A 20,283-nucleotide genomic window follows, 5' to 3' on the forward strand; every position below is an offset into this window, starting at 1 on the left:
TGGAGTGACTGTCAAAAGTCATGCATGTATAGTATGATAGGTGTACCAGTGGAGTGACTGTCAACCAAAGGTCATGCATGTATAGTATGATAGGTGTACCAGTGGAGTGACTGTCAACCAAAGGTCATGCATGTATAGTATGATAGGTGTACCAGTGGAGTGACTGTCAACCAAAGGTCATGCATGTATAGTATGATAGGGGATAGGTGTACCAGTGGAGTGACTGTCAACCAAAGGTCATGCATGTATAGTATGATAGGGGATAGGTGTACCAGTGGAGTGACTGTCAACCAAAGGTCATGCATGTATAGTATGATAGGTGTACCAGTGGAGTGACTGTCAACCAAAGGTCATGCATGTATAGTATGATAGGGGATAGGTGTACCAGTGGAGTGACTGTCAACCAAAGGTCATGCATGTATAGTATGATAGGGGATAGGTGTACCAGTGGAGTTTGAAATGCTGCCATTGTATACGACTGTCAACCAAAGGTCATGCAGATAGACAATTTGAAAGACTGACTCACCCTGAAACGTCTGCTTGGAGATTATGTTCTCGGTTACCTGTAAAATAAACATAGAGGTGTCTCATGAAAACAGTTGGCTCATGGACATCAACACCGTCATCACTATCATCGTCAACACCGTCATCACTACCGTCATCATCATCACTACCATCACCATCACTACCATCATCATCATCACTACCATCATCACCACTACCATCATCACTATCATCATCACTACCATCATCACTACCATCACCATCATCACTATCATCATCACCATCATCATCACTACCATCATCATCATCTACATCATCACTACCATCATCATCATCAACATCATCACTACCATCATCATCATCACTACCATCATCATCATCATCAACATCATCACTACCATCATCATCATCAACATCATCACTACCATCATCATCATCACTACCATTATCATCATCAACATCATCACTACCATCATCATCATCAACATCATCACTACCAACATCATCATCACTACCATTATCATCATCAACATCATCACTACCATCATCATCACTACCGTCATCATCATCACTACCATCATCATCATCACTACCATCATCACCACTACCATCATCACCACTATCATCATCACTACCACCATCATCACTACCATCATCACCATCATCATCACTACCATCATCATCGTTACCATCATCATCACCACCATCATCATCATCACTATCATCATCACTACCACCATCACCATCATCATCATCAACATCATCACTACCATCATCATCATCACTACCATCATCATCATCATCACTACCATCATCATCACAACCATCATCACCATCATTACTACCATCATCACCATCATCATCACTCCCGTCATCATCATCACTCACTACCACCATCACTATCATCATCACTACCATCATCATCATCACTACAATCATCAACCAATACCATCTTCACTATCATCATCACTACCATCATCACTACCATCATCATCACTACCATCATCATCAACATCATCACTACCATCATCACTACCATCATCACCATCACCACAACCGTCATCATCATCATCATCACTACCGTCATCATCATCATCATCACCATCATCACTACCATCATCACCATCATCATCATCATCACTACCATCATCACCATCATCATCACTATCATCACTACCATCACTACCATCATCACCATCATCATCACTACCATCATCACTATCATCATCACTATCATCATCACTACCATCATCACCATCATCATCACTACCATCATCACTACCATCATCACTATCATCATCACTACCATCATCACCATCATCATCACTACCATCATCACTATCATCATCACTATCATCATCACCATCATCATCACTACCATCATCACTACCATCATCACTACCATCATCATCAACATCATCACTACCATCATTAACATCATCACTACCATCATCATCATCACCACCATCACCATCATCACCATCATCACCATTATCATCATCACTACCATCATCACTACCATCATCATCATCATCACTACCATCATCACTATCATCACTACCACCATCATCACCATTATCATCATCACTACCATCATCACTACCATCACTACCATCATCATCACTACCATCATCACTATCACTACCACCATCATCATCATCATCACTATCATCATCACTACCATCATCATCACTATCATCACCATCATCATCATCACTACCATCATCACTACCATCATCATCATCATCATCACTACCATCACTATCATCACTACCACCATCATCATCACTATCATCACTACCACCATCATCATCATCACTATCATCATCACTATCATCATCACTACCACCATTATCATGACTACCATCATCACCATCATCATCACAATCATCACTACCATCATCACTACCATCATCACCACCATCATCATCACTACCATCATCACTACCACCATCATCATCATCACTACCATCATCACTACCATCATCATCACTACCATCATCACTATCATCACTATCATCATCACTACCATCATCATCACTACCATCACCATCATCATCATCACTACCATCATCACTACCATCATCACTATCATCACCACCATCATCACTACCATCATCATCATCATCACTACCATCACTACCATCATCACTACCATCATCATCATCACTACCATCATCACTACCATCACTACCATCATCATCACCATCATCATCACTACCATCATCACCATCATCATCACAATCATCACTACCATCATCACTACCATCACTACCATCAACACCATCATCACTATCATCATCACCATCATCATCACTACCATCATCATCATCATCATCACTACCATCATAACTATCATCATCACCATCATCATCACTACCATCATCACTACCATCATCACCACCATCATCATCATCATCACTATCATCACCATCATCATCACTACCATCATCACCATCATCATCATCATCATCACTACCATCATCACCATCATCATCACAATCATCACTATCATCATCACTACCATCATCACCATCATCATCACTACCATCATCACTACCATCATCACTACCATCACTACCATCATCATCATCATCACTATCATCACTACCACCATCATCATCACTATCATCACTATCACTACCACCATCATCATCACTATCATCACTATCACCATCACTATCATCATCACTATCATCATCACTACCATCATCACCATCATCATCACAATCATCACTACCATCATCACTACCATCATCACTACCATCATCATCACTACCATCATCATCATCAATACCATCATCACTATCATCACTACCATCATCACTATCATCATCATCACTACCATCATCACTACCACCATCACTACCATCACCATCATCATCACTACCATCATCACACCATCATCACCATCATCATCACTACCATCATCACTATCATCATCACCATCATCATCACTACCATCATCACCATCATCATCATCACCATCATCATCACTATCATCACTACCATCATCACTATCATCAATACCACCATCATCATCACTATCATCACTATCACCATCACTATCATCATCACTATCATCATCACTACCATCATCACTATCATCACTATCATCACTACCATCATCACTACCATCATCATCACTACCATCATCATCACTACCATCATCATCATCACTACCATCATCATCATCATCATCATCATCACTACCATCATCACTATCATCACTACCATCATCATCATCATCATCACTATCATCACTACCATCATCACCATCATCACTACCATCATCACTATCATCATCACTACCACCATCACCATCATCATCACCATCATCACTACCATCACTACCATCATCATCATCATCACTATCATCATCACCATCATCATCACTACCACCATCATCATCACCATCATCACTACCATCATCACTACCATCACTACCATCATCACTACCATCAACACCATCATCACTATCATCATCACTATCATCATCACTACCATCATCATCATCATCATCACCATCATCATCACTACCATCATAACTATCATCATCACTACCATCATCACTACCATCATCACTACCATCACTACCATCATCATCATCATCACTACCATCATCACTATCATCACTACCACCATCATCATCACTATCATCACTATCACTACCACCATCATCATCACTATCATCACTATCACCATCACTATCATCATCACTATCATCATCACTACCATCATCATCACAATCATCACTACCATCATCACTACCATCATCACTACCATCATCATCACTACCATCATCATCATCAATACCATCATCACTATCATCACTACCATCATCACTACCACCATCACTACCATCACCATCATCATCACTACCATCATCACTACCACCATCATCACCATCATCATCACTACCATCATCACTATCATCATCACCATCATCATCACTACCATCATCACCATCATCATCATCACCATCATCATCACTATCATCACTACCATCATCACTATCATCAATACCACCATCATCATCACTATCATCACTATCACCATCACTATCATCATCACTATCATCATCACTACCATCATCACTATCATCACTATCATCACTACCATCATCACTACCATCATCATCATCATCACTACCATCATCATCACTACCATCATCATCATCACTACCATCATCATCATCATCATCATCATCACTACCATCATCACTATCATCACTACCATCATCATCATCATCATCACTATCATCACTACCATCATCACCATCATCACCATCATCACTATCATCATCACTACCACCATCACCATCATCATCACCATCATCACTACCATCACTACCATCATCATCATCATCACCATCATCATCACTACCACCATCATCATCACCATCATCACTACCATCATCACTACCATCACTACCATCAACACCATCATCACTATCATCATCACCATCATCATCACTATCATCATCACTACCATCATCATCCATCATCACCATCATCATCACTACCATCATAACTATCATCATCACCATCATCATCACTACCATCATCACTACCATCATCACTATCATCATCACTATCATCACTACCATCATCACCATCATCATCACTATCATCATCACCATCATCATCATCACTACCATCATCACCATCATCATCACTATCATCATCACTACCATCATCATCATCACTACCATCACCATCATCACCATTATCACTACCATCATCACTACCATCACTACCATCATCATCATCATCACTATCATCACTACCATCATCACTATCATCACTACCACCATCATCATCACTATCATCACTATCACTACCACCATCATCATCATCACCATCATCATCACTACCATCATCACCATCATCATCACAATCATCACTACCATCATCACTACCATCATCACTACCATCATCATCACTACCATCATCACTACCATCACTACCATCATCATCATCATCACTACCATCATCACTATCATCACTACCATCATCACTATCATCACTACCACCATCATCATCACTATCATCACTATCACTACCACCATCATCATCATCATCACTACCATCATCACCATCATCACTACCATCATCACTACCATCATCATCACTATCATCATCACTACCATCATCACTATCATCACTACCATCATCATCATCATCACTACCATCATCACTACCATCATCACTACCACCATCATCATCATCACTACCATCATCATCATCATCACTACCACCATCATCATCACTACCATCATCACAATCATCACTACCATCATCACTACCATCATCATCACTACCATCATCACTATCATCATCACTATCATCACTACCATCACCATCATCATCATCATCACTATCAACACCATCATCATCACTATCATCATCACTATCATCATCACCATCATCATCACTATCATCATCACCATCATCACCATTATCATCATCACTACCATCATCACTACCATCACTACCATCATCATCATCATCACTACCATCATCACTATCATCACTACCATCATCACTACCACCATCATCATCACTATCATCACTATCACTACCACCATCATCATCATCATCATCACTATCATCATCACTACCACCATCATCATCACTACCATCATCATCATCATCATCATCATCACTACCATCATCACTACCATCATCATCACTATCATCATCACTACCATCATCATCATCACTACCATCATCACTATCATCACTACCATCATCATCATCATCACTACCATCATCACCACCATCATCATCACTACCATCATCACTACCATCATCATCATCATCACTACCATCATCATCACTATCATCACTACCATCATCATCATCATCATCACTACCATCATCACTATCATCACTACCATCATCACTATCATCACTACCACCATCATCATCACTATCATCACTATCACTACCACCATCATCATCATCATCACTATCATCATCACTACCACCATCATCATCACTACCATCATCACCATCATCACTACCATCATCACTACCATCATCACTACCATCATCATCACTATCATCATCACTACCATCATCACTATCATCACTACCATCATCATCATCATCACTACCATCATCACTACCATCATCATCATCATCACTACCATCATCACTACCATCATCATCACTATCATCATCACTACCATCATCACTATCATCACTACCATCATCATCATCATCACTACCATCATCATCATCATCACTATCATCACTATCATCATCATCATCACTATCATCATCACTACCATCATCATCACCATCATCACTACCATCACCATCATCATCACTACCACCATCATCATCACTACCATCACTACCATCATCATCATCACTATCATCACTACCATCATCACTACCACCATCATCATCATCATCATCACTATCATCACTACCATCATCACTACCATCATCACTATCATCACTACCATCATCACTATCATCATCATCACTACCACCATCACCATCATCATCACTACCACCATCATCACCATCATCATCACAATCATCATCACTACCATCATCACTATCATCACTACCATCATCACCATCATCACTACCATCATCACTACCATCATCACTATCATCACCACCATCATCACTACCATCATCATCATCACTACCATCACTACCATCATCACTACCATCATCATCATCACTACCATCATCACTATCATCACTACCATCATCATCATCATCATCACTATCATCACTACCATCATCACCATCATCACTATCATCATCACTATCATCACTACCATCATCACTATCATCATCACTACCACCATCACCATCATCATCACTACCATCATCACTACCACCATCATCACTACCATCATCATCATCACAATCATCACTATCATCATCACTACCATCACTACCATCATCACAATCATCACTACCATCATCACTATCGTCACTATCATCATCACTACCATCATCACTACCATCATCACTACCATCATCATCATCACTATCATCACTACCATCATCACTATCATCATCATCACTACCATCATCACTACCACCATCACTACCATCACCATCATCATCACTACCATCATCACTACCATCATCATCACTACCATCATCACTATCATCATCACCATCATCATCACTACCATCATCACCATCATCATCATCACCATCATCATCACTATCATCACTACCATCATCACTATCATCAATACCACCATCATCATCACTATCATCACTATCATCATCACTACCATCATCACTATCATCACTATCATCACTACCATCATCATCATCATCACTACCATCATCATCATCACTATCATCATCATCATCATCATCATCACTACCATCATCACTATCATCACTACCATCATCATCATCATCATCACTATCATCACTACCATCATCACCATCATCACTATCATCACTACCATCATCACTATCATCATCACTACCACCATCACCATCATCATCACCATCATCACTACCATCATCATCATCACTACCATCACTACCATCATCATCATCATCACTATCATCATCACCATCATCATCACTACCACCATCATCATCACCATCATCACTACCATCATCACTACCATCACTACCATCATCACTACCATCAACACCATCATCACTATCATCATCACCATCATCATCACTACCATCATAACTATCATCATCACCATCATCATCACTACCATCATCACTATCATCATCACTATCATCACTACCATCATCACCATCATCATCACTATCATCATCACTATCATCATCACTACCATCATCACCATCATCATCACTATCATCATCACTACCATCACCATCATCACCATTATCACTACCATCATCATCATCATCACTATCATCACTACCATCATCACTATCATCACTACCACCATCATCATCACTATCATCACTATCACTACCACCATCATCATCATCACCATCATCATCACTACCATCATCACCATCATCATCACAATCATCACTACCATCATCATCACTACCATCATCACCATTATCATCATCACTACCATCATCACTACCATCACTACCATCATCATCATCATCACTACCATCATCACTATCATCACTACCATCATCACTATCATCACTACCACCATCATCATCACTATCATCACTATCACTACCACCATCATCATCATCATCACTACCATCATCACCATCATCACTACCATCATCACTACCATCATCATCACTATCATCATCACTACCATCATCACTATCATCACTACCATCATCATCATCATCACTACCATCATCACTACCACCATCATCATCATCACTACCATCATCATCATCATCACTACCACCATCATCATCACTACCATCATCACAATCATCACTACCATCATCACTACCATCATCATCACTACCATCATCACTATCATCATCACTATCATCACTACCATCACCATCATCATCATCATCACTATCAACACCATCATCATCACTATCATCATCACTATCATCATCACTACCATCACCATCATCACCATCATCACCATTATCATCATCACTACCATCACTACCATCATCATCATCATCACTACCATCATCACCATCATCACTACCACCATCATCATCACTATCATCACTATCACTACCACCATCATCATCATCATCACTATCATCATCACTACCACCATCATCATCACCATCATCATCACAATCATCACTACCATCATCATCACTATCATCGCTACCATCATCATCATCACTACCATCATCACTATCATCACTACCATCATCATCATCATCACTACCATCATCACCACCATCATCATCACTACCACCATCATCATCATCACTACCATCATTATCACTATCATCACTACCATCATCACTATCATCATCATCATCATCACCATCATCACTACCATCACCATCATCATCATCACTACCATCATCACTACCATCATCACTATCATCATCACTACCATCACCATCATCACCATCATCACCATTATCATCATCACTACCATCATCATCATCATCATCACTACCATCATCACTATCATCACTACCATCATCACTATCATCACTACCACCATCATCATCACTATCATCACTATCACTACCACCATCATCATCATCATCATCATCACTATCATCATCACTACCATCATCATCATCATCATCACTATCATCACTATCATCATCACTATCATCATCACTACCATCATCACCATCATCATCACTATCATCATCACTACCATCACCATCATCACCATTATCACTACCATCATCACTACCATCACTACCATCATCATCATCATCACTATCATCACTACCATCATCACTATCATCACTACCACCATCATCATCACTATCATCACTATCACTACCACCATCATCATCATCATCACCATCACTACCATCATCACCATCATCATCACAATCATCACTACCATCATCATCACTACCATCATCACCATTATCATCATCACTACCATCATCACTACCATCACTACCATCATCATCATCATCACTACCATCATCACTATCATCACTATCATCACTACCACCATCATCATCACTATCATCACTATCACTACCACCATCATCATCATCATCACTATCATCATCACTACCATCATCACCATCATCACTACCATCATCACTACCATCATCATCACTATCATCATCACTACCATCATCACCATCATCATCATCATCACTACCATCATCACTACCACCATCATCATCATCACTACCATCATCATCATCATCACTACCACCATCATCATCACTACCATCATCACAATCATCACTACCATCATCACTACCATCATCATCACTACCATCATCACTATCATCATCACTATCATCACTACCATCACCATCATCATCATCATCACTATCAACACCATCATCATCACTATCATCATCACCATCATCATCACTATCATCATCACTACCATCACCATCATCACCATCATCACCATTATCATCATCACTACCATCACTACCATCATCACTACCATCATCACCATCATCACTACCACCATCATCATCACTATCATCACTATCACTACCACCATCATCATCATCATCACTATCATCATCACTACCACCATCATCATCACCATCATCATCACAATCATCACTACCATCATCATCACTATCATCACTACCATCATCATCATCACTACCATCATCACTATCATCACTACCATCATCATCATCACCACCATCATCATCACTACCACCATCATCATCATCACTACCATCATTATCACTATCATCACTACCATCATCACTATCATCATCATCATCATCACCATCATCACTACCATCACCATCATCATCATCACTACCATCATCACTACCATCATCACTATCATCATCACTACCATCATCATCATCACTACCATCACCATCATCACCATCATCACCATTATCATCATCACTACCATCATCACTACCATCATCATCATCATCACTACCATCATCACTATCATCACTACCATCATCACTATCATCACTACCACCATCATCATCACTATCATCACTATCACTACCACCATCATCATCATCATCATCATCACTATCATCATCACTACCATCATCATCATCATCATCACTATCATCACTATCATCATCACTACCATCATCACCATCATCATCACTATCATCATCACTACCATCACCATCATCACCATCATCACCATTATCATCATCACTACCATCATCACTACCATCACTACCATCATCATCATCATCATCACTACCATCATCACTATCATCACTACCATCATCACTATCATCACTACCACCACCATCATCACTATCATCACTATCACTACCACCATCATCATCATCATCACTATCATCATCACTACCACCATCATCATCACTACCATCATCACCATCATCACTACCATCATCACTACCATCATCATCACTATCATCATCACTACCATCATCACTATCATCACTACCATCATCATCATCATCACTACCATCATCATCATCATCACTACCATCATCACTATCATCACTATCATCATCATCATCACTATCATCATCACTACCATCATCATCACCATCATCACTACCATCACCATCTTCATCACTACCACCATCATCATCACTACCATCACTACCATCATCATCATCACTATCATCACTACCATCATCACTACCACCATCATCACTATCATCACTACCATCATCACTATCATCACTACCATCATCACTATCATCATCATCACTACCATCATGACTACCACCATCACCATCATCATCACTACCACCATCATCACTACCATCATCACCATCATCATCACAATCATCACTATCATCATCACTACCATCATCACTATCATCACTACCATCATCACCATCATCACTACCATCATCACTACCATCATCACTATCATCACTACCATCATCATCATCACTACCATCACTACCATCATCACTACCATCATCATCATCACTACCATCATCACTACCATCATCATCATCATCATCACTATCATCACTACCATCATCACTATCATCATCACTATCATCACTACCATCATCACTATCATCATCACTACCACCATCACCATCATCACTACCACCATCATCACTACCATCATCATCATCACCATCATCATCACAATCATCACTACCATCATCACTACCATCACTACCATCATCACTACCATCATCACAATCATCACTACCATCATCACTATCGTCACTATCATCATCACTACCATCATCACTACCACCATCATCACTACCATCACCATCATCATCACTACCATCATCACTACCACCATCATCACTACCATCACCATCATCATCACTATCATCACCACTACCATCATCACTACCACCATCACTACCATCACCATCATCATTACTACCATCATCACTACCATCATCACTACCATCATCACTATCATCACTATCATCATCACTACCATCATCACTACCATCATCACTATCATCATCATCACTACCACCATCACTACCATCACCATCATCATCACTACCATCATCACTACCACCATCATCACTACCATCATCACTATCATCATCACCATCATCATCACTACCATCATCACCATCATCACTATCATCATCATCATCACTATCACTATCATCATCACTACCATCATCACCATCATCATCATCACTACCATCATCATCACAATCATCACTATCATCACTACCATCATCACTATCATCACTACCACCATCATCATCACTATCATCACTATCATCATCACTATCATCATCACTACCATCATCACTATCATCACTATCATCACTACCATCATCATCATCATCACTACCATCATCACTACCATCATCATCACTACCATCATCATCATCACTACCATCATCACTATCATCACTATCATCATCATCATCATCATCATCACTATCATCATCACTACCATCACCATCATCATCATCACTACCATCATCACTACCATCATCATCATCACCATCATCACTACCATCACTACCATCATCACTATCATCATCACCATCATCATCACTATCATCATCACTACCATCATCATCACTATCATCACTATCATCATCACCATCATCACTATCATCATCACTACCATCACTACCATCATCACTATCATCATGATCATCACTACCATCATCACTACCATCATCACCATCATCACTACCATCATCATCACTACCATCATCATCATCACTACCATCACCATCATCATCATCACCATCATCACTACCATCATCATCATCACTACCATCATCATCATCACTACCATCATCATCATCATCACTACCATCATCACTACCATCATCATCATCATCATCACCATCATCATCACTATCATCATCACTACCATCATAACTACCACCATCATCACTACCATCATCACTACCATCATCATCATCATCATCACTACCATCATCACCATCATCATCACTATCATCATCACTACCATCATCACTACCACCATCACTATCATCATCACTACCATCATCACCATCATCATCACTACCATCATCACTATCATCATCACCATCATCACTACCATCATCACTATCATCACTACCACCATCATCATCACTACCACTATCATCACTACCATCATCATCATCACTATCATCATCACTACCATCATCATCATCACTATCATCACTACCATCATCACCATCATCATCACTATCATCACCATCATCATCACTACCATCATCACTACCATCATCACAATCATCACTACCATCATCACTATCATCACTACCATCATCACTATCATCACTACCATCATCACTATCATCATCATCACTACCATCATGACTACCACCATCACCATCATCATCACTACCACCATCATCACTACCATCATCACCATCATCATCACAATCATCACTATCATCATCACTACCATCATCACTATCATCACTACCATCATCACCATCATCACTACCATCATCACTACCATCATCACTATCATCACCACCATCATCACTACCATCATCATCATCACTACCATCACTACCATCATCACTACCATCATCATCATCACTACCATCATCACTACCATCATCATCATCATCACTATCATCACTACCATCATCACTATCATCATCACTATCATCACTACCATCATCACTACCACCATCACCATCATCACTACCACCATCATCACTACCATCATCATCATCACCATCATCATCACAATCATCACTACCATCATCACTACCATCACTACCATCATCACTACCATCATCACAATCATCACTACCATCATCACTATCATCACTATCATCATCACTACCATCATCACTACCACCATCATCACTACCATCACCATCATCATCACTACCATCATCACTACCACCATCATCACTACCATCACCATCATCATCACTATCATCACTATCATCATCACTACCATCATCACTACCACCATCACTACCATCACCATCATCATCACTACCATCATCACTACCATCATCACTACCATCATCACTATCATCACTATCATCATCACTACCATCATCACTACCATCATCACTATCATCATCATCACTACCACCATCACTACCATCACCATCATCATCACTACCATCATCACTATCATCATCACCATCATCATCACTACCATCATCACCATCATCACTATCATCATCATCATCACTATCACTATCATCATCACTACCATCATCACCATCATCATCATCACTACCATCATCATCACAATCATCACTATCATCACTACCATCATCACTATCATCACTACCACCATCATCATCACTATCATCACTATCATCATCACTATCATCATCACTACCATCATCACTATCATCACTATCATCACTACATCATCATCATCATCATCATCTACCATCATCACTACCATCATCATCACTACCATCATCATCATCACTACCATCATCACTATCATCACTATCATCATCATCATCATCATCATCACTATCATCATCACTACCATCACCATCATCATCATCACTACCATCATCATCATCACCATCATCACTACCATCACTACCATCATCACTATCATCATCACCATCATCATCACTATCATCATCACTACCATCATCATCACTATCATCACTATCATCATCACCATCATCACTATCATCATCACTACCATCACTACCATCATCACTATCATCATGATCATCACTACCATCATCACTACCATCATCACCATCATCACTACCATCATCATCACTACCATCATCATCATCACTACCATCACCATCTCATCATCATCATCATCACTACCATCATCATCATCACTACCATCATCATCATCACTACCATCATCATCATCATCACTACCATCATCACTACCATCATCATCATCATCATCACTACCATCATCACTACCATCATCACCATCATCATCATCATCACTACCATCATAACTACCACCATCATCACTACCATCATCACTACCATCATCATCATCATCATCACTACCATCATCACCATCATCATCACTATCATCATCACTACCATCATAACTCACCACCATCATCACTACCACCATCACTATCATCATCACTACCATCATCACCATCATCATCACTACCATCATCACTATCATCATCACCATCATCACTACCATCATCACTATCATCACTACCATCATCATCATCACTACCATCATCATCACTACCATCATCATCATCATCATCATCACTACCATCATCTCACCATCATCATCATCATCATCATCACTACCATCATCACCATCATCATCACTATCATCACCATCATCATCACTACCATCATCACTACCATCACTACCATCATCACTATCATCACTACCACCATCATCATCACCATCATCATCACTACCATCATCACTACCATCATCACTACCATCATCATCATCACTACCATCACCATCATCACCATCATCATCACTACCATCATCACTATCATCACTACCATCATCACTACCATCATCACTACCATCATCACTACCATCATCACTACCATCATCACTACCATCATCACTACCATCATCACTACCATCATCACTATCATCACTACCATCATCACTATCATCACTACCATCATCACTACCATCATCACTATCATCATCACTACCATCATCACTACCATCATCATCATCATCACTACCATCATCACTATCATCATCACTACCATCATCACTACCATCATCACTACCATCACCATCATCACTATCATCATCACTATCATCATCACTACCATCATCACTATCATCATCATCATCATCACTACCATCATCACTATCATCACAACCATCATCACTATCATCATCATCATCACCATCATCACTACCATCATCACTATCATCATCACTACCATCATCATCATCATCACTACCATCATCACCATCATCATCACTACCATCATCATCACTACCATCATCACCATCATCATCACTACCATCACCCCCATCACTCACCATCACTACCATCACCACAACCATCAACATCATCATCACTACCATCATCATCACTACCATCATCATCATCAACATCATCACTACCATCATCCCCATCACTACCACCATCATCACTACCATCATCATCATCACTACCACCATCACCATCACTACCATCACCACAACCATTATCATCATCATCACTACCACCATCACCATCACTACCATCATCACTACCATCACCATCACTACCATCACCACAACCATTATCATCATCATCACTACCACCATCACCATCATCATCACCATCACCATCACTACCATCATCACTACCACCATCATCACTACCATTATCATCATCACTACCACCATCATCACTACCACCATCATCACTACCATTATCATCATCATCACTACCACCATCATCACTATCATCATCATCACTACCACCATCATCACCATTAGCATCACTACCATCATCGTCACTAGCACTATAATCATCACTATCAGTTACATGCTCTAGTTTAGTTTCTCCCTGATACCATTTCTCTGGCATGTACCGTAGTCTTGACTTCCTCAAGTTAAAAACACTTAGAAAGTTAAGCTGTCATCTCATAACACAATGAATATCTCTCTCTCTCTCTCTCTCTCTCTCATCTGCCCCACCCCCTTGCTGAGTCGTATTTCTTGGCAGTGTTCTGCTTCCGAACCTCCACCATACCCTGAGCCAGCTGCTCGACCCAACGTGCTGCTCGACCCAACATGCTGCTCGACCCAACGTGCTGCTCAACCCAAGAGCTCAGTGTGTATGTGCGTCCACACACCCATGTGTATGACTTAGGGAGAGCCTAAGCAGAGAAACAGAGAGACTGAGTGGTTGAACGCTTGGCTGAGCAAAGCAAAGCCAGCCAGGCCCCAAGGCTACCCTCCTCAACCCCAGGTTCCACTGCTCCTCAGAGCAGAACATTGCCAGCACATGGCTTCAATGGAGAAAATAAAGTAAAGTATTCAGCAGAGGGTTTCAGACTCACCACAGTATGCAGCAGAGGGTTTCAGACTCACCACAGTATTCAGCAGAGGGTTTCAGACTCGCCACAGTATTCAGCAGAGGGTTTCAGACTCACCACAGTATTCAGCAAAGGGTTTCAGACTCACCAGTGTGTGTAGTCTACTCAGTGTGTGTATGTAGTGTACTCAGTGTGTGTAGTGTACTCAGTGTGTGTGTGTGTATGTGTGTGTGCGTTGTGTACTCAGTTTGTGTGTGTGTGTAGTGTACTAAGTGTATGTAGTGTACTCAGTGTGTGTAGTGTACTCAGTGTGTGTGTGTAGTGTACTCTGTGTGTGTAGTGTACTCTGTGTGTGTAGTGCACTCTGTGTGTAGTGCACTCTGTGTGTGTGTGTGTGAAGTGTACTCCGTGTGTAGTGTACTCAGTGTGTGTGTGTAGTGTACTCGGTGTGTAGTGTACTCAGTGTGTGTAGTGTAATCAGTGTGTGTAGTGTATTCAGTGTGTGTGTGTAGTGTGGTGTAGTGTACTCAGTGGGTGTAGTTTAATTTTGTGTACTCAGTGTGTAGTTTAATGTATACTCAGTGTGTGTAGTGTGGTGTACTCAGTGTGTGTAGTGTGGTGTAATCAGTGTGTAGTGTAATGTAGTGTAGTGTACTCAGTGTGTAGTGTGGTGTAGTGTAGTGGAGTGTAGTGTAGTGTACTCAGTGTGTAATGCAGTGTGGTATAATCAGTGTGTGGTGTAGTGTACTCAGTGTGTATTGTAGTGTGGTGTAATCCGTGTGTAGTGTGGTGTAGTGTACTCAGTGTGTAGTGTAGTGTACTCAGTGTGTAGTGTGGTGTAGTGTGGTGTACTCAGGGTGTAGTGTGGTGTAGTGTACTCAGTGTGTAGTGTGGTGTAGTGTAGTGTGGTGTACTCAGTGTGTAGTGTGGTGTAGTGTAGTGTGGTGTGCTCAGTGTATAATGCAGTGTAGTGTACTCAGTGTGTAGTGTGGTGTAGTGTACTCAGTGGGTGTAGTTTAATTTTGTGTACTCAGTGTGTGTAGTTTAATGTTGTGTACTCAGTGTGTGTAGTGTAGTGTACTGTGTGTAGTGTGGTGTACTCAGTGTGTGTAGTGTGGTGTACCCAGTGTGTGTAGTGTGGTGTAATCAGTGTGTAGTGTAGTGTAGTGTAGTGTAATGTAGTGTAGTGTACTCAGTGTGTAGTGTAGTGTGGTGTAATCCATGTGTAGTGTGGTGTACTCAGTGTGTAGTGTAGTGTAGTGTAGTGTAGTGTACTCAGTGTGTAATGCAGTGTTGTATAATCAGTGTGTGGTGTAGTGTACTCAGTGTGTATTGTAGTGTGGTGTAATCCGTGTGTAGTGTGGTGTACTGTACTCAGTGTGTAGTGTAGTGTACTCAGTGTGTAGTGTGGTGTAGTGTAGTGTGGTGTACTCAGTGTGTAGTGTGGTGTACTGCTGGGTACTCAGTGTGTAGTGTGGTGTAGTGTACTTAGTGTGTAGTGTGGTGTAGTGTACTCAGTGTGTAGTGTAGTCAGTGTGTAGTGTGGTATAGTGTACTCAGTGTGTAGTGTGGTGTAGTGTACTCAGTGTGTAGTGTAGTGTAATCAGTGTGTAGTGTGGTGTAGTGTACTCAGTGTCTAGTGTAGTGTAGTGTACTCAGTGTGTAGTGTGGTGTAGTGTACTCAGTGTGTAGTGTGGTGTACTCAGTGTGTAGTGTGGTGTAGTGTACTCAGTGTGTGGTGTAGTGTGTGTGTAGTGTACTCAGTGTGTAGTGTGGTGTAGTGTGTGGTGTACTCAGTGTGTAGTGTGGTGTGTACTCAGTGGGTGTAGTGTGGTGTAGTGTCAGTGTGGTGTAGTGTGTGTGTGGTGTACTCAGTGTGTGTAGTGTGGTGTACTCAGTGTGTAGTGTGGTGTAGTGTGTGTGTGTGTACTCAGTGTGGTGTAGTGTAGTGTAGTGTGTAGTGTAGTGTACTCAGTGTGTAATGCAGTGTGGTAATCAGTGTGTGGTGTAGTGTACTCAGTGTGTATTCAGTGTGGTGTAGTGTGGTGTAGTGTACTCAGTGTGTAGTGTGGTGTACTCAGTGTGTAGTGTGGTGTAGTGTACTCAGTGTGTAGTGTGGTGTAGTGTACTCAGTGTGTAGTGTGGTGTAGTGTACTCAGTGTGTAGTGTGGTGTAGTGTAGTCAGTGTGCTCAGTGTGCAGTGTAGTGTACTCAGTGTGTAGTGTGGTGTAGTGTACTCAGTGTGTAGTGTGGTGTTTAATGTGTACTCAGTGTGTAGTGTGTGTAAGTGTGGTGTACTCAGTGTGTGTAGTGTGGTGTCAGTGTAATCAGTGTGTAGTGTAGTGTAGTGTAGTGTAATGTAGTGTAGTGTACTCAGTGTGTGTAGTGTGGTGTATGTGTAGTGTGGTGTACTCAGTGTGTAGTGTGTAGTGTAGTGTAGTGTACTCAGTGTGTAATGCAGTGTTGTATAATCAGTGTGTGGTGTAGTGTACTCAGTGTGTGTAGTGTGGTGTAATCAGTGTGGTGTGTAGTGTGTGTAGTGTACTCAGTGTGTAGTGTGGTGGTGTAGTGTACTCAGTGTGTAGTGTGGTGTACTGCTGTACTCAGTGTGTAGTGTGGTGTAGTGTAGTGTGGTGTACTCAGTGGTGTAGTGTAGTGTGTAGTGTGGTGTAGTGTACTCAGTGTGTGTGTAGTCAGTGTGTAGTGTGGTAGTGTACTCAGTGTGTAGTGTGGTGTAGTGTGGTGTAGTGTACTCAGTGTGTAGTGTGGTGTACTCAGTGTGTAGTGTGGTGTAGTGTACTCAGTGTGTAGTGTGGT

The 20,283-nt window shown here is 40.7% G+C and overlaps 2 protein-coding genes and 3 pseudogenes across 2 annotated transcripts in view; 4 read left to right on the forward strand and 1 right to left on the reverse strand.

Annotated features, from left to right (window-relative positions):
• The window catches only part of LOC135574263 (tumor necrosis factor ligand superfamily member 10-like), a 90,407-nt gene that overhangs the window by 9,122 nt on the left and 61,002 nt on the right, over positions 1–20,283 (reverse strand). The window contains exon 3 of the mRNA XM_065025257.1: positions 527–563. Within this exon, the coding sequence (XP_064881329.1) occupies positions 527–563 (37 nt within the window). The remainder of the gene's footprint in view (positions 1–526; positions 564–20,283) is intronic.
• LOC135574262 (uncharacterized protein DDB_G0271670-like) lies at positions 7,630–9,408 on the forward strand (annotated as a pseudogene).
• Positions 10,141–12,177, forward strand: LOC135574261 (uncharacterized; annotated as a pseudogene).
• Positions 13,252–15,261, forward strand: LOC135574264 (uncharacterized protein DDB_G0271670-like; annotated as a pseudogene).
• LOC135574390 (uncharacterized) lies at positions 15,750–16,457 on the forward strand (the record flags this gene model as incomplete). Its single annotated transcript, XM_065025983.1, has 1 exon — positions 15,750–16,457. A coding segment is annotated over one exon (708 nt), but the record flags the coding sequence as incomplete, so codon positions are not given.

The sequence above is a fragment of the Oncorhynchus nerka genome, linkage group LG12 (genome assembly GCF_034236695.1).
Source record: "Oncorhynchus nerka isolate Pitt River linkage group LG12, Oner_Uvic_2.0, whole genome shotgun sequence".
Classification (NCBI taxonomy): domain Eukaryota; kingdom Metazoa; phylum Chordata; class Actinopteri; order Salmoniformes; family Salmonidae; genus Oncorhynchus; species Oncorhynchus nerka.